This window comes from Thermobia domestica, chromosome 11 (assembly GCF_964235325.1).
Source record: "Thermobia domestica chromosome 11, izTheDome1.hap1.1, whole genome shotgun sequence".
Lineage (NCBI taxonomy): Eukaryota > Metazoa > Arthropoda > Insecta > Zygentoma > Lepismatidae > Thermobia > Thermobia domestica.
The window spans coordinates 119,319,233-119,346,796 of NC_137464.1; the positions used below are offsets into that span (position 1 = coordinate 119,319,233).

The 27,564-nt window shown below is 36.2% G+C and overlaps 1 protein-coding gene across 2 annotated transcripts in view; it reads right to left on the minus strand.

The window, feature by feature from the left end:
* Positions 1-220: 220 nt before the first annotated feature.
* Positions 221-27,564, minus strand: part of LOC145664402 (cilia- and flagella-associated protein 36) — a 117,812-nt gene continuing 90,468 nt past the window's right edge. For both annotated transcript variants that reach the window (XM_081731078.1, XM_081731077.1), the window contains exons 5-7: positions 16,941-17,125; positions 11,899-11,960; positions 221-1,238 (exon numbers count right to left, since the gene is read on the minus strand). In XM_081731078.1, coding sequence (XP_081587204.1) covers positions 987-1,238; positions 11,899-11,960; positions 16,941-17,125 — 499 coding nt within the window. In that variant the 3' untranslated portion in view covers positions 221-986. The remainder of the gene's footprint in view (positions 1,239-11,898; positions 11,961-16,940; positions 17,126-27,564) is intronic.

Consider the following 27,564-nt stretch of genomic DNA (forward strand, 5'->3'; position numbering starts at 1 on the left):
AAAGTGGGAGGAAACGGGAGAACCGCGAGGAAAGCCAAGCACATGGTGTTTGTCCACCACAAAGTTCACTTGGCGAAAGCTGGGCCTATACACTAAAAGTGAGCGCTCTACTACTGAGCCACCGCCGACCAACAATTTTTAGAATAGTTAACTTGATGTAATTGATGATAAGAACAATATGGTCACTTCCTGCCATAAATAACATCAAATCAAATAGGTATTGCAGATAACATTTTATTGTAAAACATACATGTACATATGATATTGTACAAAAACGTTTCACGAGTATTTAGTTGCTGAAAGTAAAAGTACACACTGATCACAAATAAACGACTCGTTATCACAAATAAATCATATCATTATCAACATTAGAAACATAACATATAACAAATAAGCTATAAGCACTATACAAATATACAATCACTTAAAACTATTTTGTCAAGTCATGTTACAACATAAACTAAATTCTATTCGTGATTTGTCAATAAATTTTGCTTCGAAATTAGGTTGAAATTAATATATTGATCGTATTTGTGTTTATCTGTCATTTGTAATGTTCATATTCTATTTGTTATAAAATTGAAAATAAGCATACCATATCATTTTGATGACATGTTTTTATTACAGGTTTGTTTAACATTATGTACATAAAATGTGAGACACTTATTTTCTCAGACATTATTGTAACTTCAGATTAGTGCAGTTATTGACGCCAATTATTTGGCCAGTAAAAATAAACAAATACTTACTTCCAACTTTTTAAATTCCTGAAGAACATGTAATTCATCATCGCGGCAGTTTAAAGCAAGTTTCTTAGCATAGCAGTTGTTTTTGTTAGATCATTACAACGTAAATATTATATTTGACAAACAGTGTCCTGAGCAGTGTTTCACAACGTGTAATTTCTTTTACTGAGCTTGACTTTCTAATTTTTGGTTTATACATACATTTTAAAAAAAAAAAGCATTTATAATAGTGAAGAACTTTTACTTCTTGCCAATAACTTCAGCCTTTAACCTTTCAGCTAAGGCTTTGCGAATTTGTAATGTTTTAGGGTTTATATCTGGTGTTCCTTGCAGGGCCTTTTGAGCAGCGCGTGCGGATTTGGGACGAGCTTTTGAAGTAGTTGCTCCAGATGCCTTGAGCTGCTTCACTCTTTCTTCCTTCTTCAGACTCAGTAACTTATCTCGTTGAGCTTTCAGATATTCTTGTCGTCGCTTCATTTCTTCATCATCAACCTGTCAGGAAAGCAAACCAATAGTGTGTATTCAAACTACTTCACTGATATCCAATCATATTCTTTCGAATTTAGAACAAGTTTACTTGAGTGCGATACACTCGATGACTTATTACAATAAGGTTTCTAAATCTATCATATACACGATTTATTATTTGCAAAACACTGAACATGGAAATGCCAACAATGCTACGAACAGTGCAAATAGTGTGGGAAAATTAGACAAAAATAATGAAGATGACAGAAAAAAACTCATAAAGAGATAAAAATTGTCAGAGATGTGTGAAATAGTGGTCCAATCAATATACTAAAAATCCCGGGAATTCCGAATAGAGCTTCAGTCGCCATATTGGAAAACGGCGACCGCCGATCCCGTAAAACTACTTTTTTCGTTATTCGTTATTCCGCACACAAAACGTTAGAAAATCACCAGACAGAAATAAAAGTCAGTACAAGTATGTGGGCTAGTGGTCTGTCTAATCAACATACTAAAGGTTCTGGGAAATGCGAGTGCGTCTTCGGCCACCATCTTGGAAAATGGCCGCCGCCAGTACCGTGAAACGACTTTTTCGAAACGGGTTCGGTCGATTTGATTCCAGCTCGGAATTAACCTTAACAGATATATGCGTTGTACGCTCAGTTATTACAGCATGTACACGGGTCACACTATAGATATTTTCTGGAAATGGTGTAACGGCGTCGCCCCGGATTTCCCCCATTTTTACCCCTGAATCTATGGAAAAGACCAACAATTTTGTAACAGTTATTTATTGATTTTGAAAATGTTGGTACAAAATTTGATACGATAAATGCACCTGTCTCACTGATATACACAGAGAAAAATCCGTTCTCCGGACAGAGGTGTATTGTACAAATATACGGAATCCTCTTGCTTACTATAGAAATCAGTACGAAGCATACGTTATCCGTATGCTACATAGGCACTGCCCTTAGATGTTACATCATGCCGTTGCAGGATGTCTGACATCTAACAGTTTTCCGTATATCACATGCATATACTTATGTTACGTTCGTCAGCTATATGTTATATACGTCCATTTGTATGTGAGATCCTGACCGCCTACATTGTTTCATACAGAAAGTACATATAGATGGAACACTACAGAAAGTATTATAAAACATGCGTTTTCAATTATACGTCTGCTGTACGTTAAGTCCAAAAACTACAGGAATTACGCATGTAACCTATCTTTTTAAGTACGCCACCTACAATTTTTTTCTCAGTGTATTCAAATTACAAGTTTCGTCCTTTTGCTATCATGTATCCGACATTCATCTTCGAAATCATGATGTTTGTCCATATGCTCGAATTCTTCAGTATCCAGAAGTAGGTCATCATTCTCATAATCCTTATCTTTACATGAACTATTAATGCAGCCAGTACGGAGTAGTATCCACATAGGGCAAAACACGAGATGCCTCCGTTTCTTTTGCAACTTTAGCCTTTCTCGTAACCAGATTTGCAGTTATCGAAAATGAGCTTCGGCAGGCAATCAGGAGTTGATGGCTTTTCGGTCAATACCAGCGTTAGATTGTCTCCAAGTAGCTGCCATCTCGCTTCAGCAGGCGATTAGAAGTTGATGGCTTTTCAGTCAATACCAGCACTAGGTTGTGTCCAAGTAGCTGCCATCTCCATTCTGTTTCCGGCAGGTTCTACTCAACCGTTGTTGCTCCAACACAGAAAAATAGTTATACAAACAGAAATAGGAGATAAAGAAATACAAAATGAAAAGGGAATCCACAAGGTTCAATTTTGGGACGCTTGATGTGGGATATACAACTGCAGCCTTGCCTGGAGGAAATGGGAAAGAACGAGTCAATAGATAGAATCAAAGCCTTTTCCGGTGATATTGTAATAATAACATCGGCAAATTCCAGAAGAGAAATAGAAACAAAAACTAACAAAGTAGCGGAAAGAAATTAAAGCTATCAGCGAAAAAAGCTAAATTTATGTGCTTTTTGGAACTAAATTAACTAGGGAACCACAAATAAAAATATTAAATCAAAAAATAAAAAGAGTAACAGAATTTAAATACTTAAGCGTAACAATAGATGAAAATTTAAACTTCGGGAAACATGTTCAATACGTAGTTGAAAAGAATAATAAAATTGCCAAGAAACTGATGACAATTGGCAAAAATACATACAAGCTACCAAATAAAATATTAAAGCTATACCATGATACATTACTATGTGCGACTATGGCATACGCTTCAAGTCTATGGGTACATAGAATTTTCGAGAAGAAAAAAAATAGGTTCTATAAATAGGCCTCAAAGAAATTTACTTATAAGACTAAGTGGAGCCTTTAACACAATGCCAAATGAAGCATTATATATACTGCTACATGTAAAACCACTACATCTGGTAATACTACAAAGAGTAGCATTCCACTGGCTAAAAAAGAATGAAAACGAAAAACTAATGGATCTTCTAGGCAAGGCTGTAACAACAAAGAAGGAGATCGAAGAAACCATAGAAGAAATATGGAATTTAGAATGGACAAACTCAAATAAATCAAGAAGATTATGGGATATTATTACAAAAATTAATAAAAGGAAAAAGTTAAAACATCTAGATCCAAGTCATTCACTTTCTAAGTTGGCACGGCCCTTATAAAACTTACTTGTATAGAATAAAGGCCAAAGATAATACAACTTGTGAACAAGGGCGCCCATGTTGTGGTTTCCAAGGGGGCAAATATAAGCTATGTTTCAAATATAGTTTCAAATTTTCCTGTAACTAATGTAAAAATTTTATTGGGTTTTCAATATTCCCAAGTACAATTTCCTCTTGAGGGGGGCGAGCGCTCCACCTTGCCCCCTCAAGGGCCCCTGATGGGCGCCCTTGCTTGTGAATACGACGAAATAGGAACTGCAGAGCACCACATCTTTTGGTGCCCTCTGACAGAAGATGTAATACCAGAAAGGGAAAATATCAGACATAAAAATCTAATACAAATAATCGAAAACGAAAATGACTTTAACATCTTAAAGCGAATTGCAAATAGATTCTGAAATAAGAAGAAGAACTTATTACAATGAAAACGAATAATAGACCATTGCATAAATACAAATAGAATTAGAGTGGATGTGTTTTTGTATGAATGAAATCTTCGAAATCTGCGGACCGAAGAAAACCTTTAGGATGGCACTGGTTTTCCGTGCCCCCAGGGGAAAAGGAGCAATTGGATCATCGCATCCCCGGTTTACACCGGATGGAACTGCGGATGCGTGTGGTCTTCCATGTGTGCGTCGCATGTGCGCTTCTGTGTTCGTGGTTTCCGGGTTTTCGGTTTTCGGGTTTTTGGATGTTGTACCTCATTGCGTCATGAACAATAAGTGAAGAGAAGTGTCTCAGAGATAGTGAAATTAGTCACTGCTTCAATCGACCTCGGCCGAAATGACGTTCCCAGCCTGGGTGTGCGGGCGGAAGGACACACGGAACGGGCAAGTGCTCTGAGTGGGTCCTGGACTTCAAGTCAGCACATACAGGACTGTGATACGGCATGGACACAAAACTGAGAACACTTACAGAATACCTCATGAATATCCATTAAAATTTAGGTCATATAAGAGTGGAAATTATTAGTGAAGTGAAATGCTCCTGTAATTTTTTTTTTAGCACGTTAGTGTAAATGTGTTCTGTGACCACAGAGAACTAATCATACAATAAAAAACCGTAGTGATCTGTTTTGTTGTGAAAAATGAAGAGAAGTGCAGTTTGATAAACAATCATACAGCATACAGGAGAGGAACCATTGCCATACGGTGAAAACCGAAGAAAGAAGATGAAGTAACATATTATTAAATAAAACTTAACTAAATAATATAACAATTTAAATAATTAATAAAGTAAACATATAATTAATTAAACAACATTATTAAACACTCATGTGGAATAACAAGAAGAGAAAAAAGGATAATTTGTAGCCTAATTAGTAAATGCATATGATAATAAATAATATAGTAAAGCATTAAATAAGAATGTGGAAACTATAATTACAATTAAACAAAAATTAGAAACTAGGTAATCAAAAAACATAATAATTAAGACTACAATCTTAGAAAATCTAAATAATTAAGAAAAGAAATCAATTATTAGGAATTAAATGGTTAAGAATTATAGGGAAACAATAAATAAAAATAAATAAAAAAATAGAAGAGTAGATTAGATAGATAATCGTTATAGATAGATAAGTAGATAAGAATTAATAACAATAAAATGTATTATTTAAGTATTTTATATCGTATCTCATATCGTCGACAGCGTCACAGTGTCGTATCTCAAAAAAATCGAAAATTGAGATATTTTACTATGTGGTTGCATACACTGACTTCTACAATTTTCCAAAACGACACATCTGTAATGTGCGTTGTTTTGACGGTGGTGATAACGTCATTGTGTCGTATCTTAAGATGAAGCATATAAACCATTTTCACAAACAGTCGTATCTTGAGTTACGACAGTTTGTGAGCAACAAATCTTTTGCAACTGGATAGATACGCCTATATTCAAATCAATTTGTTTATATATACAAAGTGGCCGAAAAGTGAGTATACAGTCCCGTACTGATAAACTCATTGCTTTTTATATAATTTCTTATTGTTATCCATCAGATAGACTTAGTTTCTTTATCATTTATTCCTAATGTATTTTTACTTAGGCCTATATCTTAAGCTCGGAACAGCCGAAACAAATAAACTTATAGCTAGAGTGTTATACTTGATCAATGCGGGGCTGTATACATATATATTTACACTGCATGGGGCGTCCTCAGGTTGCGGATCGAGGAGAAGGCTTTAGATATAGAGGTTAGCTGCAAATATACTGAATAAGCAGTCGCGGACAGACAAGGAGTGGCCCTCCAGCTTGGGGGTTTGGGTGAGACTAACAACCTCATCCTGTAGAAAAAAGCACTTGTTCAAAAATATTCACAAAAGCCTTGGACAAGGACTGATAACTTGGCACGACCTCAGCAAAAGAAAATGGACATGAGATTTGGAACATGGAATATTAGAAGTCTTTATAGGGTAGGCGCGTTAAAATTCGTAACGAGTGAGTTAGAGAAATACAGGGTGGACCTAGTAGGAGTTCAGGTTGGTTGCTATGATGGGGTATGCGGTGCAAACACGTAGGAACATAAGAGAAATTCCTCTCCAATTCTTTGAATCTCGGCATGGACATAATGAGGGAGATGCAATCCACAGTGCTATAAGCACATTTATTAAGCACTGTGGCAATAATTTTGTACCCTCGCAACTTGAACCGATTGTTAAAGTGGCAAGGAAAAAGAACCCATATACCGTTCATTGTGTTGACAGAAGCGATGTACGAGACTAGATCTCTGCCCCAATGTTTTTGTATTCTGTCAGTTAGACGTGACGAAAATGGAAATCCAATCAATTGGACGGAAATGCGCGAAGTGAAAGTGAACAAAGACTATCCAAACTGCATTCAGTTTAAGACAAGTCATTTTGAGGACACTTACAGAACTATTTCCGTGAAAAGAACGCAGATTGAATACACCAGATAGAAGTTCCTACTTAGCAGACTTGTCAAAAATTATCTCCAGAGAAGTACGAGGACTCGTTATCATTGTGGTGGGGCTGCGGTGGCTCAGTGGTAGAGCGTTCACCTCTGGTGCTTGGGATCCCGGGTTCGATCCCAGCCCCCTCCAAGTGAACTTTGTGGTGGACAAACACCGTGTGCGTGGGTTTTCTCGGGGTTCTCCCGTTTCCTCCCACTTTCTTCATTCCACCATTTCACTTATTTCTCATAATCACCGTCTCCTTTAGCATAACCGTGGGACGTAAAACTCAAAGATTTCATTTCATTTTATTTTTCGTTATCATTGTGTCCGGCCCCAACTCCAATCATTCGAAACCCTGAACATGTTCAATTTTACAAAAAACTTACCACATTAGCTATCCTTCTCAAGTGCAATATCAAAGCATGCAATTTGCAAATTACTTTGCAAGATTTTATATTCTGGCAATAACAACTTGATAGCATTATTTTATGTTATGGTTAGTACGCTCTTAATGTTGTGTTTCATGTGTGCTCTCAGGAATTTCGTTTTACCCTCAAGAATCTCAGGAAGCGTTTGAAAATTATTTTGTGTAATAAACACGAATTTTTTCAATAAAAGTGCGATATATTCCGATTGTTCATCTATTAATGTAGTTCTCAGTATAAGAAATATGCGTCGTATCTTTCATACAAGAGAGGATTACCATCGTCACAAACTGTCGTATCTTTTTCCCGCCAAATTTTCCACAAGGTTTTACAGGCAAATTCCATAAAACTTTCTACACTGATTTCTTATGATTTAAGTTATAACTTGGTAAATTTTATCTGCTTTCGGTAAAATAGATTTAGAGTTATGGTTGTTCAAAGTTGTGTGAAAAGCTAAAAATCGCTCTCCTGAAAAGTTTAGAAAACTGAGATACGACAGTTTGTGACGCTGTCGACGATATTATTATAGTTGTTAGATTAGAGCTTGAAATACTAAGCTCTATAGTGCGAGATAGGTGCAGATAGAGTTAAGCTGAATAGCACTTCGCAAGGAAATTTTTGTTAATTTTTCATAGTTTACTTTTGCTTGTTTGCTTTTTGTTTGTTTTGTTCTTTCCTTTTCACCTTTTTCTTTCAAACATGGATATCTAATAAAGATAAGAAAACAAGTAAATGGCTAGGATGACAACCCGTTCCGGTCAAAAGTTTCAGATGTCGGATCTGAAAGACGGGCCTGTGTCAAAAAAGAAAAACGTTGTTGCACTTGGTGATACACTAGATGGCCGTAAATATTCCAGCTTTATTCTTCCATTGACAGAAGTCTTTGCGATAGCTTTCATGAAGTTATAATATCGCAGAGTATATAGAGTGGAAACAGAATTCGGCGTCTCATAGAAAGTAAGCAGATATTTTTCTCCAGCTGCAGCAATCGAAGATTTAGATTCATTATGGGCTGCAAATACGCATACACACTCTCTTAAATCTTTTTGGCTTTATACAGTTTTGAAAGATTTATACTTTCCTTGACGATAGGGTGATGAAATGGTATCACAACCACTTACTGCGTGTATGAAAAGATGTTCTTTCATTTTACCTAGGCTGGATTGTAATATTTTAGTGCTGCATACTTTGTTCTCAATTTTTACAGAGGCTTGTTTCACGAATGAAATATCCACATGTTGACCTGTAATTATCAGGAGAAAGACAAAGAAGTCAACATCCTGTCCGGAAATAAAAATAAGCGTTTAGATCTGGAAACGGACAATTCAACAGCATTCTTCACCATACGCGTATCTGCATCAGCTATTACTGTTAGTACAGAGAATCCAGTTGTGGAAAGATGACGAGGAAACTGGATAATGAAACGACTCTTGTTGCAATATTGTTAGCAAAGAATTCTTCTTGAGACGTTCCCAGTGCTGTTGAAGCTGTTGATATGACAATTGTTTATCGAATGAATCGTGATCGTCGTGTTCGTTCAATCTCTTGGTGTTTTGCTGATTATAAACTTTAAATGCAATAGTTGTTTATCGCCCATAATGTTCATTGAGGTAAGCGCTGTAACAATCGAAAATATCACCAAACGTTCCTTGCTGAGGCTATATAACTGGATGCAAAAGATATTCACCATCTATGACAGTGACACCTTGTTCGGGATGATTGTCGCTTCCTGGGTTTGCGTCATCGATGAAATGAAAAACTTCGAACAATACAGACTTCTTCGTTTTTCTTAAAAATATAATCAAACAGAGACAATGGTCTCAGAGAATGAAGTTGTTCGCAGGAGAAGCACTCTTCCAAATCGTCGTCACATTAAATGACTCCAAATATTCGATGAAACAGAGTGAAGTGTTTACAGGTACAGTCACATCATGTATTCACACACCACTTGTCTGCTTCCAAGGAATGTACCTCACCGCGTCGCTTTAGTTTCACATCTTTGAAATTGCTTCCAATATTACTTCGTACTGTTATCATCCCAATCCCGAAACGCACATCACAGTTGATTGTATCATCACCAGTGATGCTGGTAGCGATCGACACAAGTTTGTTGTGTTCAGGAAAAGGATTGTAGCATCAAAGCCAGTCGATCAACTTCTTAACATCTGCATCATCACAAGCTTTCCTTGCATGTTTAAGTTCTACGCGTTGCTCACCTGATTTGTGTTGACATTACAAAAGTTTTCGAGGCTGTTGCTAATTCCAGTTGTGGCTGGGATACTCAAAATCCAATTAGTCAAAATACTGTCTCACACTTTGCAACCGTGGGACGGAACTCCAATACTCTTAATTGATCGCATGAGAAATTGTTCTAAAGTCAAGTCGGTCCACAAACCACTCCAGAACTTCTCAGTTCTTCTGATTTCCCGTGCTTATCTATGGACATTTTGCTGAGGAGAGCACACATTTCCTGAAGATATGACTTCGTTCAATTTAAATGTCCTACAGCATGGAAGTAGGGAAGCATTCCATTAACATTGTGAAGATGTAATGCCTAGTTTCCACTTCTTTTAGCATGTATGAATGCTCGCAAGAGTTGAACCTGACGAAAATACTGAATCCGTAAGTAGACCGTTCGCTTGGCCTTCTCTACTGAATCTAGAAACTATATGAATTTCTCGTACAGCGTCATCAGGTGAGGTTCATTTTCAATATCCTTGCCTGTTGCGTCGACTCTGAGTACTTCGTCTTGAAGTTTGATGATCGCTGAGTTCGAGTCTGGATCCAACAGCGTGAACTTGTTTTGTTCTTGAAAGATGTGAATGGATAATGATTGTTGTGTCAGCAAATTAGCCCGTACTGATTGTAAATACATGAAAAAGACGAAAGTTGCAATTTGAATATATTAGTGAGACAGGTGCACTTATCATTTTAGACAGACGAAATCACTACTCATTTTCAAGTGTTTGTACTAACATTTTCAAAATTAATAAATAATAATTATATGCTATAAAATCGTTGCCCCTTTCCATACATGCTGGTTCACAACTTTGCAGTGTAAAAGTGTGCATGTTGCAATAACTGAAGGTACAACGCATACTGTTAAGATTAATTGACTAGATCTTTATTACCTGAGCTGAAATAAAGTCTACCATACTCGTATTGAAAAAGATGTTTCATGGCACTGGTGGCGGATATTTTCCAAGATAATGGCCAAAACTTCACTTGGACTTCCCAGGGCTTTTAGTATGGTGATTGAACCACTATTTCAGACATTTGTAATGACTTTTATTTCTGGCTGAAGATTTTCTGGAGTTTTGTGTGCGAAATAATGAAACAAGTAGTTTTACGGCATCGGCGGCGGCAATTTTCCAATATGGCGACTGAAGTTTCACTCGGATTTTCCAGAACGTTTAGTATGTTGATTGGACTACTATTGCACACAACTCTGCAAAGTTTTACTTCTTTATGAATTTTCCCCGCCATTTTGTCTAATTTGCTTACACTAAAATCAGTATACTGCCTGTCGAAGACTACCTTGCTATGTTTATACCAATAGTGAACTCTTCCTCATTCGGAAACGATATTATTATTTTGTAACAAGTACAAGACTAAGTCAAATCCTACTTATCTTTTGTGCTAGCAAGTGACTAACCCCAGTTGATTCTTTTCCCTGGTCTGGGTTTTTATTTTTGAGCATTCCATCTTCCAATCTGAGCTTATCATATAACTGTTATTTGCTTTCAAATATTAATCGATCGAGGGAAAGACAATAACTTCTTAAAGCACCGGAAACTGCAATAGAACAGGACTGACATCCTATGGGGAAAGGTAAGTCTATCAGGGCCGATTGTGATGGTAGAGCCTATAATACAACTCTCCTTTGCTACTTCACGAGAGTTTAATACGCAAAATTATGTGGCTTCATAGTGCCGATTGAATCCCTGTGAATTCTTCTAGGGATTCGCTGTAATCGACATGAGTTCTGTTCTCATGAGCGACAATGATTGAAACTGCATATGGTTTCCCTTTTCACATCTAAGACTCTTACAAATCATCTATAGGGTGGAGGTACAGTTAGAAGCTATCCAAGTTATTTGAGAATTGCCAATTGGATGAAGATGACGCAGTCGAAGACAATGGAAACAATGTGCAGCCGCAGGAAGAAGGTTTTTTGAATCTAACTTTCGAGATAATCGAAATTATCAGTGGACCGAAAAGACCGAAAACAACACTCCTTGAATCTTATTAAACAAAGAAAAAAGATGCACTTTTTTGTAATTTTTAATATTTTTCTGTTTATTTGGTTTTTAAAATTCTTTTTAAGCAGAGAGCAAACATTGGATCCAGATTCAAGCAGATTGGGGTGGTACATGTTAACCTTAGAGAAAAACGTTCACTGATCATCCTCTCATAAAGTTCTAATAACCACCCGTGAGTCTAAGCTAAGAACATACAGATGAAATGGTAGTTGCCCTCCCAGCTTCACTTCTTTCCCACGATGAGAGTCCGCTACTTCAAAGGGAGATTTAACGTCCCAAGAATAGGTTATGTCTTTGCCCTTGACTCTGTACCACTTTCGGTTTCGGTATCAGATCACAACAGTTTGGAGGTCTGATGCCATTTCACAATATGAATCTTAACTCATTTGTTTAAATTTGGAAAAGACACAGAAAACTTACATCAGTTTTAGTTATAAGTTGCTCGTCTGTTGTTCTGTCATATGGTACTTCTTCTTCTGGTTCTGAAAAAAGAAGTATATACATGTAAGCTTCAATTCAAAATCTTTCTGTAATAAATTATCAAACTACTACGATTAAATCTTTCACGTAAGAGGAGATTTCCATAGATTTGCTATTTTGTCATAATTTTCAAAGTAAACAAAAAAAAGTACTCTGTCAGAACTTTTCGTCACAACAGTTCAGTGATTATGAACTATCAATATTGTGTGTGATAATATTGTGAATCTGACTTTGAGACATCGTTTATCATTGCGTGATTTGAAATCCCTTTATTCACGACACCATGTAATTAACTGTCGAACTACACCTCAAATCAGGGGTAAAAGTAGATCTGAAAAGGTGGGAGGGCGGATGACGTCACGCCGTCTCCCGTGCCTATCTGTGCCCATTGTAATTTTTAGGAAGTGGAGGAACGCCGTATATATTTTTGAAAGTGGGGGAACGTTATCCTCCCACGTTCCTCTACACTTTTACCCCTGAATCAAATAAATATACTCATTTCTTTCGTAACGCCCTTTATAACTCTTAAACCAATATACTACAAGAAACACTGAAATTTTGTATGATGCAAATATGAACAGTGAGAAAATATTTGATATAGCTTGCAATACCACCAGATTTACAATGTTGTATTATTTCTGGGACTCTCGACATAAAGTTGTATTATTTCAAATGACACTACCTAAGATTATATTTCCAATCTACAGTACATATTAAAGAATGACTTGCGATAAGTAAGCATAGTGTTTTATAGTAAGGTGCTTCGGATGTACACTACCCTGTTCGTCTTACTTACGTTATTATTGTTGTAGAGTCTCCAAAATTTGATATTTGTGATAGCGTAGCGTCTTACTTTTTCACACCGAATAATAACTGTGACATTGTAAGTTTTGTTTAATGTGAAGACCGTTCATAAATTCACCATGTTTTTATTTAATAGTTTAAAAGTTGTAAAAGAGTTTATAGATAAAGTTGTCAACCCTATAAGGGTGATTACAAATAATTCACTGGGTTTGAATAGACTGCACTGAAGAACGTAAAACAGATACAATAACGAATTACACACGAAAATATACAAAAGCTGTCCAAGTTTCGTAATACTGTTACACAAAAGGAAGCGCATGTTGATGTGGCTTCCTTTTGCCACACGACACACATTATGCAATAGCCTAGTTCATCAAACATGCGCTGTACCATAACCCCAATAATGGTCGTAAATGCAGCTGTAACGCAATCCTGGAACTTGCCCAAAGTTGTTGGTAGTGAAAGCACATACACAGTGTCTTTGACATGCTCTCAAAGAAATAAATCACAAATTGTCTGATCTAGGAGCCCATGGAAAAAGTGCAAAATGATTTTCAGCACATTGCCAAATCCAGAGGCTTGGCAGTTATTCGATCAATAGCGACGTACTTCGATATAGCAACGGGACGGTACTCCATCAAGTTGAAATAAAAATTTCTTGGAATCCTCTTTCTCTTGTGGAAATGATTGCAACTGTAAAAGTAACAACGGAAAACAATTCTCATATTCCACTTTCTGCTGCATAGACGCCATTTTGGGAACTAGGTTTATGCTGTCATATATCGCCACAATCAAAAATTTGGAACATGAAAAATTAAGCTTTCAAATGTGTTGTTTGATTTCGTCATTAGTTCAAGCATACTATATTAATAGTTTTCGATATATTTCACTTTAAAACCCGATCATTTTAAATGAATCATTTATAATTACCCAGTAATATAGTCCTTGATGAGTACTAGACTGCGAGAGTCCCAGTTCATATCCCCAGTCGAAGCACATGGATGTGAATCGTACTTTAAACTATAGAGCAACCTGTCACATAAGGTCATTGATATAAGATGCATGAAACTCCAAACAAACAGGAAACAAGATTGGAATATTCCGACGAACAGGACGAGTCCAGTTTTGGAGTATGCAAAGATAAGAAATGAAAAATAGATCTTGACAGTTTTGGAAATTATTTAAGCTATAAAGAGGACCAAGATAAATAATTTTATAATTACATTTTTCGCGGTTATGGTTACGGTTATTTCGTACTTTCTTTTTTAAAGTTATCAAGTTCAATTTTAGTTGAATACAACAACACATGAACAAAATGTTAATGAAGTATATTTTATATATATATACATGACATATCGCACTGTTCATTGCATATCCTACTTGGCTTTATTGGCTTTAGCATTTTGTTAATAAGTTGAGCATTAGTGAAGATATTGCGACTAAATTTTGAACAACGATTCCACTTTCGTTGTGTGAGAAATTAAATGTGTGTAGTGTTACGTTTAATTATTTCTACACAGAATAGCAGTCCGTCAGTTATCTAGTACACCCGTCTCCTGCCTGCCTCACTTGTTCTGGTTAAAATTTATTTCTGTCATTTTCCTGAGTATATCTACACAATATGAATGTTGTTACGTACATTAATGTTCATATGTATGTACACAGAATAATTGAAAAATGTATTGTATACTCTCTAGCAATGAGTATTTATTGTTCACACTTGTAAGACAACAGAATCGATGAAGTAATGTCAAAAGCAATTTCTGGAGAAGTTAGAAGGAAAACTTGAGACATCAACCAATAAAGTGGAGCATTTGGATCTGGTCGAAGAAGATTGAAACCAAGGAGAATGTATGGGGTGAGAATGTAGGAATTAGAATGTAGAAATGTACAAAAATTGTGAGAGACAACGCTCTATAATATGGATACTGAACACTGGCAACTCTCAAGAAGCCATTGCGCTGTCTGTCACATAAATTGGGGCCTAACCTTTAGCCTAACCGGCATAACCGTGGGACGTAAAACTCAAAAATTACATTTCATTTTTTCTCACATAAATCAGGGTTGTCATATAGCTGCGAAAATAGTGAACCTTCAGCTGTCCGTTGTCCGTTAATATATGTTGTTCGTAGTCTAGCCAAGTTAAATATTACCACACTTAGGAAAATCAGCATTCTGGACTGTACTTGGTTCTCAGATAAGGGTAGTTTTCCTTGTAATAATACATTTATTCTAAAAATTTCTGTATTCGGTCAGATGAAAATATCAACATAATACATGGAGAACAGAGAAATTGATGTTTGGTATTGGTCTCATCTTCTGCAATAAGACCATCATACATACAATGAAATCTTCAACATAAAATATCTTACAAAAATCTTCAATAAAATAATTTACAAAATCACCCTTCCTGCCACAGATGGTTTTGCTGCCATGGTGATCTTATGTGAGAGGTAATCATCATGTTTCTCTCTGTCGAGGCGAAACCATTACTGCTGATCGTTAGCGTACTGAATTCAATTAGATCCACCGCAAATTTGTCCACAACATGCTGCAATGATCAACAGACTTAGTGTCCTCAAACTGCATGACAAAGCATGTTCAAATGTCTCTCAAAAGACGGCGGAGACTCGCCATGAGTTAGAGTATGAAACTCTTCCTTATCACATATTCTTTTATATCTTTCCCGCCGATTATCATCTCTTCGAACATCTCAATCACTTTGTGACAGCAGAGGAGAACTTCCCTGATAATTGATTGGGTGGTGTAATGTGCAGTTGGCATCTTATACTTCAGACTTCTTTCGTAATGGAATTCAGTTGTTGGCCAAGCGACAGTTTAGTGTATAGATGTCACGTCAGAAGAACCCCAAAAGAAGTGCAAGAACAGAAAAGAAAGGTTCTTCTTATCCGGGCCCTTTTGTCGTGGAGCCGTTCTGAGTGTTTCTGGAGTCGAGTGTTTCTATCCTCACCCTTTTTGTGTGGGCTCTTGTAACGTGAAATCTTTCTAAACTGTCATATTTTGAATTGCCAGACTTTGGAAAGATTTACTCAAGGTATTTCTTACTTGTGAAACCCAATGAAAGTTAAGTTCAACAGACTGTAAAATAAACGTTTAGAATGTATTTTATAAAATTAATCTGCTTCTGAATGATTCATCCTTTTCTGAGGAATATTAATAATAAATGTAAAAATTTTGTCTTCACGATGCTGAAAGTGACAATGTCTTATATGGAATTAGATTTTGAATTTCAGTTAGTATGGTTTGAAGATTTAAATGCATACTTTGTCTTTCATGATTATTTAGTTTAGCGTGCTGAGTATCTATAGAGTTGAGAATGAGTGCATTTATCCTATGAGCATACAATAAACCTAAATTGAGGCGTTCAGAGCCCAAGGAAATCATATCCAAGTTCCAAAGTTGAGAGAAGAAAATAGACAAGTTTGTATGGTACACTTAAGCATATGAAAAGGTTACTACTGGATTATACATTATAATAATATCTGGACATTATATTTTTTTAAGTTCTGAAAGAGCTTCAGATAGAGATCTTAAAGATGAATATGTTCAAAATGATCTCAAGTGGGCTTGATTCTCTTGTGCATTGAACGGGCCAATCGACTGAGGACTTCCTGATTTTAGCTATCAGCATTTCGTTTTAGACTAAGAAAACTCTTGCCATATCGTATGACTGAGCTATAATTGGGATATTGAGATCTAGAAATCTTAAGATATAACATAGTGTTATAAAAGATTACATTGCGTTATGAATAAAATCAATATTATATTATTTACTTTGCCTCTTAAGATGCTGGTAGTAGCATCGACTATTTCGTGTTGAATGTCACGATTGTTATGTCTTCGTGATAACTCACACACTTGCAGATAGATTCCCTCTCAGAGGTCTTTTCATAAACAAAACTCCTAATTTGATTACCAGAATACCCCATTGAAGCTTCCACATGATACACCAAGATTTCTAGGTAACGGATTATATTTCTGACAATCTTGGTTTTTAAAGTTATTATAGTGTAGAAATATTTTAGAAAACTTTTAACAATGCATAGAAAAACGTTGTTTTATGTTTTCTTCAGATGAATGCTATATTTGAGAAATGTAAAAGTTAAACGAGATAAATTAGTGAATGTCCATGCTTGTATATGATTGTGTGAACCTACCTTCATCTTCTTTCTCCTCCTCTTTGAGCTTCTTCTCTAATGTATGTTTCAGTCTCTCTTTCTCCCGTTGTTTCTCTGCCTCCAACCGAATCTTTTCTTCCTGTGAGTTGGCTATTTTCTGTTCCAGTTCTAGCGTTTCCTTGTCCAACACTTCTTTAGTTGCTTGGTGCTCGGCTATCATCTTCCTTCAATAAAAATAAATTTACACAAATTATTTTACTATATACTATATAAATTACTATGAAAGTATGACTTCCAAAATAACGCATAAATAAATCCAGCATTTAAATCCATAATTCGTGGAATAACCATTTTCCCACAGTCTGGCCATCAACTTATTGCAGGTATAAATTACATACTGGAAACCAAATGTAGTGATCTGTAAAAGTGAAAATCATTAAAAAAGACCGAATAAAAAACAAATACCTTCTATTCCAGTTATCTAGGACAAATGTAATTAGTGTAAGATTGTTTTAACCATTTCGCTGCGGCATTAAATTTTCGGGTAATTCCTGGAAAAGGGGGCAATTAAGCAACCAAAAAATGAAATTTTCATATTTTCTTGAAATATGGTTTAAAGATACCAAAATATCTATTAGAAATACATAAATTGTATAAATGGTTGAACATGTCAAATTCAGTCATTACCGTATATTTCTAACCTGACCATTGCTACCTGTAACGTTTTGAACTCTTTCAGATTCCAAATCTGAAAGACGGTCAACTTCATCCTCATCTCCTCACACATCTGAATCAAACCCTAGCAAAAATGCAGCTATCTTACTATCACTGATGGTCTTACTGTTGTCCGGCATTGTTTCCTGCTGTACTTTGCTAACTTCAAACCCGTAAACACGCCACAACGGAACGACGCAAAGCTTTCGTATTAATTCGTGCATAACTTCAATGTTCCAAGAAACCACCGTCAGTTGGCAGTACAATGCAACATATTATCGCTACCACATATTCCGTACACTGAAATGACCAATGGCCGACTGAAATCGACTGTCGCAACGAAGTATAAACAGAAATAGACGTTGTGGACTAAAGTCAATTTCTTCAGCGAATGACAAATTCTCAGATCAACTAAAGTCGACTTTCGCAGCGAAAGAGTTAAAGACAGCAAGAAACACTGTGATACTCCTACCCATTAGCCAGTAAGGATGCGCACGAGTCGAGTCGAGATTTAAGCCTGTCTCGACTCGTCTCGAGAAAATGTTGTCTCGACTCGAAAATATGTTTCTGTCTCGACTCGACAGTCTCTGTCTCGACTCGACTCGAATTCGAGTCGAGACGTCTCGAAATTCGAGTCGAGACAAAATATACGAGTTAAAATATAAGCACACATCAGCCAGACCATTATGACTACCTACCTAATTGTCAGTATGTCGATCTTTGGCACGGATAACAACGGCGACACGTCTTGGCATGCACGCAATAATCCTTGGAGGGCGCTGGAGAGAGTTGACACCACATATGCACACACAGGTCACCTAATTCCGGGGAGGGGGGTGATGCGCCCTGACGTCACGTTCAATCACATCCTAGATGTGTTCTATTCGGTTCAGATCCGGCGAGTTGGGAGGGCAGAACATCACTTGGAACTCGCTTCTGCGCTCCTCGAACCACCCCATCATATTCCTGATCTTGTGACATGGTGCATTATCTTGTTGAAAAATGCTATTAACGTTGGGAAACATGATCGTCATGAAGGGGTGTGCGTAGTCTGCAGGCAGTGTGAAATACGCCTCGGCCGTCATGGTGCCTTGCTCGAGCTCCACTAGACACATCGAGGCTCACGTGAATGTTCCGCATATAATAATTAAGCCGCAGCCAGCTTATCTCCGTCCCGCAGTACAGGTATCAAGGAGCTGTTCCCTTGGAATACGACGGATTCGCATCCTCCCATCGTCATGATGAAGTTATCGGGAATCATCAGACAATGCAACGCTCTACCACTATAAAAAGTTCCAGTTGCAGTGGTCACGTATTCATTTCAGTCGCAGTTTCCGATATCGTGGTATTAACCCTCGCACATGAGTGTGTCATCGGCTGCGGAGGCCCATTGTTAGGAATGTTCGGTGCACTATGTGTTCAGAGTAGTGTTGTGAAGGCCTGGGAAAAAACGGACATTTTGGGTAAAAACCATTATTTTACGGTTTTCCCGAACTTGAAAAAAAAACGGAAAATTTAGGTAAAATTGAAATTTTCGAATATTTTATTATATTATGCTTTCAAAATGAAAACTACTTTATATTTACTAGTTTAGAGTTAAGATAATTGAGTACTTATGTTTCTTGTATTAGAATAGGGAAATTTTGTGCACAACTCATCCAAACACTTCAAAGTTAGCACCGTGATAGAAGGGAGTTATGGCTACAAAAGAAACTAAAATATAATCCTAGTTAGCTTAATTAGTATAGACGCATTAAAATTATCTCGAGCAATCTTATGAAGTTCCCCCTTGATGGCAGGGAAGTGTTAAAATAACAGGGCCAGAATCATTTTTGTTAATACGTTAAATCAAACATGTATTTTATAGAAATGTCTTCCTTGTCCTTGTAAAATTTTCGGAAATTTGGAATCCATTAAAAAAATAGTTTGTCTGGAAATATGGGCAAAAACAGGAAAATATAATTTAAAAACTATATCTTGGCCTGATGCTAGTTATCTTACTTGCTGTAACATGTCTGCAGCATATACAGTAGGAAGTCAAAAATCCGAACTAATTGGGATCACAGGTAGTTCGGAGATTCGGAAATGACCAAGAAAATGCCATTTAGGCTTATATATAATGTACGGTATGTTCTACAGTAGTTATTTAGTACATACAGTAATTACAATACCATACGAAAGGCTACTTATATTTAATGTTTTTGAAGAACTTGCTCGTACACTAAATTACACTGATCTTGTAAGTCACACTTAAAACTTATAGGCCTAAGAGAAAATAAAAAAATAAAAATATGTATGACAAACAATTACATATGAATGAACTTTTGTAAAAACACTGACTTCACATAACGTCGACGGACACACTATTGTTTGTTTATCGCTAGCGTTATATTAAGACAAAATGTAAAAAGCTCCTAGGGACCAAGTTCGGATTTTTGACGTTCGGATTATCGACATTCTACTGTATATACAATGTATTTCGCTAGCAGAAAAACACTTAAAGCAACAAGATTTAATTCTATTTTTTAGTTTTTTTGATTTCTGGTAAAATCTCTCTTTATTCTTTGTATATTTTCGAATAACTTAAAAAGATAGATTACCTTATTTACATATACACACATACCGCACAAGTGAGTAAATTTGATCAGCGAGAAATACATTAAAGGGTTGAGTATGTGAAACTTCCGTTCGTTATTATTACAGACTAGCAGAATACCCGTTTTTCGCACGGGGAGAATACGTTTCACTTTGAGCACAAAGGCACTAAAACTGTCACCAATGAACATATGGAGCCCAAAACTACGAATTTGACATAAATATCCGTAATTTTCAATTATCTTTACATGTCACTATTCCCCCTTAGAGTACTAATGGGACTGAATTTGGATTTAAACGGCCAGAAGTGTCACTGTTCATCTCAGCGACCCCGAAAACTATCGATTCGACACTAATATCTGTCATTTTCCTCTCTCCCCTTCCCTCAAGCTACAACTTCAAAGTGAAATAATAAAAACCATCCCGAACCTCATCTATGTTGAAAATTTTATCGAGATCGGTAAAATTTCCAAAAATTTTGAAGCCATTAATAAAAAATAATTTGTTCGGAAATATTAGCAAAAACCGGAAAATACAATTTAAAAACTATTTCTTCGTCTGATGCTAGTAATCTTACTTGCTGTAACATGTTTGCAACATTATACAATGCATTTTGCTAACAGGAAAAATACTTAAAGCAACAGGTTTTAATTTTACTTTTTCAGTTTTTGGATTTCTGGTAAAATCCTTCCTTTTTATTATTTGTATGTTTTTCGAATAACTCAAAAAGAGATATGATCTTATTTACACATACACAAATATACCGCACAAGTGAGTAAATTTGAGCAGCGAGAAATTTAATAAAGAGCTGAATATGTGAAACTTCCGTTCGTTATTATTACAGACTAGCCGAATAGCTTGCACGGGGAGAATACGTTTTATTTTGGACATAAAGGGAACCAAAACTGTCACCAATGAACTTATCGAGCCCCAAAACTATTAATTTGACGCTAATGTTGGTAATTTTCAATTACCTTTACCTGTTCCCAATAATAATAATAATAATAATAATAATAATAATAATAATAATAATAATAATAATAATAATAATAATAATGAGCACAATATATAGCACAATTAGCTCCCAATGTTCAGACTTCAAACGCTACACTTTTGAGTAGAACAACATTTTCATAAAAGATAATTGGAATATATGCACGTACGCAGCAATTTTTTCGGAAGAAAAATGAAATGAAATCTTTAAGTTTTACGACCCACGGTTAAGCTGGTTAGGCTAAAGGAGACGGTGATGAGAAATAAATGAAATGGTTGAATGAAGAAAGTGGAAGGTAACGGGAGAATCCCGAGAAAACCCACGAGCGCGGTGTTTGTCCACCACAAAGTCCAAACGGCGCTAGCTGCGATCGAATCAGGGACCCAAGCACCGGAGATGAACGCTCTGCCACTGAGACACCGCGCCCCTTATTTATTTCGGAAGGGTCAAAGGTATTCGGGGGGTTCAAGTTCAATTTGGGGATAAATTATATTGGAATTTGTAAACTTGCCCCTAGAATTAGACTAAATTTGCACAAAAATCAGGATTTCGGACGGTCCGGACCCCCAAATTCCACCCCCTGTGTTCATCTCTGTTGAAATATCTACGTTTTATAGCCTATTCCAGACAGCAACAAATCACACGACCAACTAAATGAAAGATACTTCATTGCTGAAAATTCATCCCACGAAGTTCCCAAAGCCGAAGCCGCTTGCAAAATGTTCAGATTCACAGGATCTCTTGAGCCGCTGTGATCGGAACTTCAATCTTTTCCAGCTGTAATTGAGCACAAACTCGAGAGCGCGACGAGTTTAAGTTGTTTCTCAATGTAAAAAAAAAAAAAAAAAAAAGAGATTTTAGACAGAAAGCTTGGTTTACTAAATTGCTTTTCTTAACGTGTCGGCAAGTAATAAAAGTGAGGATATCCAAAGAAGTTTCTGCCAAAGCATACAAAGAAACAATAACACACTAGTTTCGATAACATCTTTGTGGTTCTTCGGTAGGCTACATATTCCGTAGTTCGGACTGCACACGTGGCCAAAACAAAAGGCTCGTAGCCGACTTGTATAGATAATAGAATGAACATTTTCTATATTTCTGCATCTAGAATGCACATTTCCATTTACTGAACGCCCATTTGTGAAAGAGAGAGAGAGTCTGACTATTGCTCACCGTCCACTTTTGCCTTATTGCTTTATATATCTCAGGAATTCAACCCTGAACTTTCCCTCAACATTCCATGGCCATTGAATTAGCGACAGACAGATTTGTTGTGAGACATCAGTCTTTTCAGAAAAAAAGAATCTGATCGATTCAGAGCCTTTATGGTTTATATTACTGTGCGAAAAAGGAATGAACAAAGGGAAACACGAGGGAAAGATCCTGAATATTGTTAACTGGCTTCAAGAAGGAATAAAGATTCGCAGCTGTTTCTCCTGAAAGAAAAGAGGAAAACGAAAACAAACAAATAACAAAAAAAAAAAAAAAACTGATTTTCAATAAACCTATAATTTACTTTTTGGTATTTTTAAAAAGTTTCTTGTCAACCCATTTTTAAGACAGAAAAGGAATATTCCGCTACCATTAAAAGGTGCAAGAAAAATCGACATATATGCCTATAGATATTCTCCCTTCCGCCAAGCTGCGGAGCTGAATTTTGATGGTATCGGAAGTGCCATTGTGCATTTCAGCGACCCCGAAAATTGTGTATTCGACACTAATATGTCATTTCCCCCTCTCTCCTTCCCTCAAGTTGCACCTTCAAAGTAAAATGATGAAACCCATTCCGAACCTCATCTATGTTGAAAATTTTATCGAGATCGGTCTGATGATTCAAGAGTTATTAAGTTTGAAACATAGTTACTTTCATTTTGATTGTAATAGATAATCTGTCGCACTAGAAAACATGTATTTGTTTACATACAGGATTTTGTACATAAAGTTTATATAACTGTGTATATTATAATATTAAATAATAGTAATTATATGTTTTAGTGCATGAGTATTAGTGAAATTTGCCAATTGCTCTTTCTCTTAAGAAGTAATTTGGTTAAAATTAATAAAACTTCACCAGAGCAAAGAGCACACTGAGAACTCAGTTTTATTCAAGAGACCTATTTTTTGCAACAGAACACTTCATGTTGGTAGGCTTATATGTAACTGTAATTAATGCATGTAACTGTAAATTCTGTAATTAATGCACATCCACAAATAAAGGACATAACAGAAATGAGTGCAGACTATTAATTTTCAACTAGCTGAACCTGCGCTCTCTACACAGCGCATCATTTATATATGAGCATGAATCTCCTTGTCATTCCTCATATCTGTACATGTCCCTTTACAGATACAAGTGAAGGACGCCTTCATAAAAATCGGCAAGGAGTATCATAAAGGGGAAATTTTTTCGACTACTTTTTTCAATATCTCGCACGATTTGCAAGATTTGAGCCGACTTGTGGTTGGAATTTCTAATTTATATATGACCAGTGTTTTCTTTCTTTTTGCATGCATTATGCAATAAGTAAATGAATTACACACACAATTAATTATGCCACTTATATACGGAGTTCATTAAAAAAAACTCTCCAAACAATGAAGATTCATCTTAGACTGGAGAAATGGCTATCCTTCGTTTTCTTATCATTTGGCCATGAAACAAACACCTGAGAAATATACAACCCCTATATACAACTATATGATGTTGGAATATATAACTCGTAGAGTATGAAGCTTTACTTTTAAACATTTTCAGTACTTCCAGTGTACCCCTAAAAGTTTAATAAAGAACTAATGGCCATATTTTTTTTAAATATTCATTAGAACTGAACAATTTACACACAATTTGGAATCAACCAATGAAAACGGCACGTTTCTATAAATAGCACTTGTGGGTTCAATATCTCATTGTCCAAAGGACTGGAGACAAACAAATAAACTTATCTGTGGGGACAAACATATACGCGTAAATCTAGTATTTTAATACAGATAATAATTGGAATAGTTTTATTTTCGAGTACTATATTTTAATATTCGCAATATTGAAATTTTTGGACTTATATTTTTCATGCGTTTGAAAAAAAACAGGTATCATTACTAGTAACATTAACCCAATACAAACATTTTATATTTTTTTTTCAATGTTTCCAATTTTTCCGGAAAGAAATCGAAAACACGGTTTTTTTACCAACAGGTTCAAAATTTCCGGAAATTTTACAACACTAATTCAGACACACTTGTACTTGGCCCAGCATTAAACTCTGATGTTGGTTCCGACGCAGTTCGCTGCCTGTCCTGTTTTACCAGTCTGCTCAGCCTACAACGCCCGACATTGTGTATTGAGGTTGGGGGGGGGGAACTCCCAACACCTCGACGTTTGGAGTCGTTTTCCCTTGGTTTCATTACTTGTTGAAGACACTCACCACAGCACTCCTCGAACACCTGACAAGTTCTGCAGTTTCCGAAATTCTCGTCCCGAGTGTTTCTGAATGAGTACTTTCTTCAAAATAATATTAAAAATTATAGAAAGATTTTCGAGACATTCGAGTCGAGTCGAGATTTTTACGAGCTGTCTCGACTCGAAAATTCGAGTCGAGAAATACGTTTGTCTCGACTCGTCTGGAATTTTACAAAGTGTGTCTCGACTCGAAACTACAGTCGAGTCGAGATTCGAGACGTCTCGACTCGTGCGCATCCGTATTAGCCAGCATTCCGGTGAGGGTTGCTAGTACTGAACACTTATTTTCAACCATGAAAGAGTAGAATGTTTTAATGGAAATAAAATGACCCATTAGAAACGAAACTCTCTGAATCTATTGCGTCTTCATTCTTGTTGGCAAAGACGTTCCATATTACATAGTAATCTCGTACGTTTGCTATTAGATAAAATGCCTTAGGAATTAAACTTAAATCTGGGTAAAAGGCAATAAAGAGTGTCAAGACGGAGGTATATGCCAGATGGGTCAATCCATACGAAGTGGTCCAAAAATGGTGAAATAGTTGTTCGACCATCTCTGAAAATTATAAAAATTTGACTGTTATGAACCGTGTGTATAGGAAGGTCAATATCGTCATTCACGTTGTCGTATGTACAAGTGTTCCTAAATGATGGCCATCTTTGTTGTCGGTGGAGTGCCAATTTTTGCATTTGCAAGCGTTTACGAAAACTACAATTGCTCAGGACGTACGAATCAGACGAACACCAAGCGAAAACGAATGTTTACAGGAGAGACTGAGGTACAAGGAGAATATAAACTTTTGTGTCTAATAAATATGCAGGGCTGCAAACCAATACATGAAATCCGAGAAAAACTACAGAAAATTACACTTTTAAAGGGGCAGTATTTGAGAATGGCATAAAGTGAGGGGTTCATAAGTTTTGTGCTGAATACTATTGGATGTAAAGAGTTTGCAGATATATCCACAGCAATGATACAGCTGGCATCGTAGATTTATGGGGTCCGTAAGTTGAAGTTTGTGATTTTGATGCCATTTTTGGGGCGTAATATCTCAGGAGGGCAAAGTGCTAAAGATTGCTGCTTATGCCACAAAGTAATTCCGTATGTGAATAAACTATTGCAAAAAATATATATATGACTGATATTACATGGATAAAAAAGTGAGAACATGGTAAAAATGATAAGAAAGCACGTGCGTGACGATGGTTGTAGCCCGAAAAAAAGAATAAACGTTTGCATATGTTTCATGCTAGATCTAAAAAAACTATGCATGATGCAGCAATTAGGCCCATTTTTGTTTGTGTTTAGTTGTGCAAAAGCTTGCGAGTGGCGTTTGTTTCATCTTACTAGCTCCATGATCATTGCCACGTCTATATGGTAAAGGGGTTAGCTCCCCCTTGCTCCCACGACATACATCGCCGAACTGGACCGCAGTATTAAGACATTTAATGTATCAGCAAAATGACATTGAAATCCAATCCCAGTTACGGATGTTAATATGATCACAATGTTGCGTTATGTAGGATAGACTAGTCTTTGGCTAGCTGGGGACTCTACCCCTAGACCCCCGCGTTTGCTCGGTCTACGGTTTCGAACCTCTAAAATCTACAATTCTACCAAATTTCAAGTTTCTTTTCGTATTTTAACTATCTAAAAGATTAGATTTTGTATCACAAGAAAACATCCATTTAAATAACATGGGAATTACTTTATCCCCCCAATAGATACCTCAACATTTAAAAATATACACTTTTGGCAATTTTCTTGTTGGTTAGTTCTGGAAGTTTACGATTATGCGAAATTTCATCATTCTAATCCTGCTGGAAGTGCCTAAACATTTTGGAGTGTAGAAGATGTCCCATATAAATAACACTGGGAAGACTTTCAGTTTCCCATAAAACCTCTCTACAGTTGAACAGTTGAACCTGTTTATTTCTGGTTATTTACTTAAGTAACGCTAACAGAAACGTACAAGCATATCGAATTTCAAGTTTTTATTGCAATTCCAACTACCTAAAATATGAGATTATAAGTCAAAAAAGGGCTCATTTAAATAACATAAAAAATTTCTTCATCCCCCCCTTAGACCACCTAAAAATTAAAAATATTAATTTTTGGCAATTTTCCTGTGGGTAATACTTGAAAGCTACAATCGTGCTAAATTTCAACTTTCTACGTCAACCGAAACTACCCCTTTATTTTATGTTCATGTAGTTTTATACATAGTTAGGATAGATATAACGCAACCTTTTGAACAGATTAACTTCCGTAACTGGGATTGGATTTCAATGTCACTTTGCTGATACATTAAGTGCCTTAATACCGCTCTCCAGTTCGACGATACATATCGTAGATGCAAAGGGGAGCTAACTTCCTTGCCATATAGATATGGTAATGATCATGGAGCTAGAAAGATGGAACAAACGCCACTCGCAAGCTTCTGCACAACTGAACACAAACAAAAGCGGGCCTAATTGCTGCACAATGCATAGTTTTTAAGATCTAGCATGAAACATTATCAAAACATTTAAATTTTTCCGGGCTACAACCATCGTCATGCACGTGCTTTCTTATCATTTTTACCATGTCCTCACTTTTTTATCCATGTAATATCAGTCATATATATATTTTTTTGTAATAGTTTATTCACATACGGAATTACTTTGTGGCGTAAGCAGCAATTTTTAGCATTTTAGCTAAGGAAATAGATATAGCATTAGGAAGCTTTCCAAAGTAAGAAAAGTGCCTACTTGACAACATTAGGAAGAAAATTTTCAAACATATTTACAGAAAGTATGAAGTACATCCATATGAACATAAACTACAGGCAATAACTTAATTTTATGTTATTTTGGAGAAGGTTTCTGAGGGCCATTTGAACGGAAATGAAAATAAATGAACA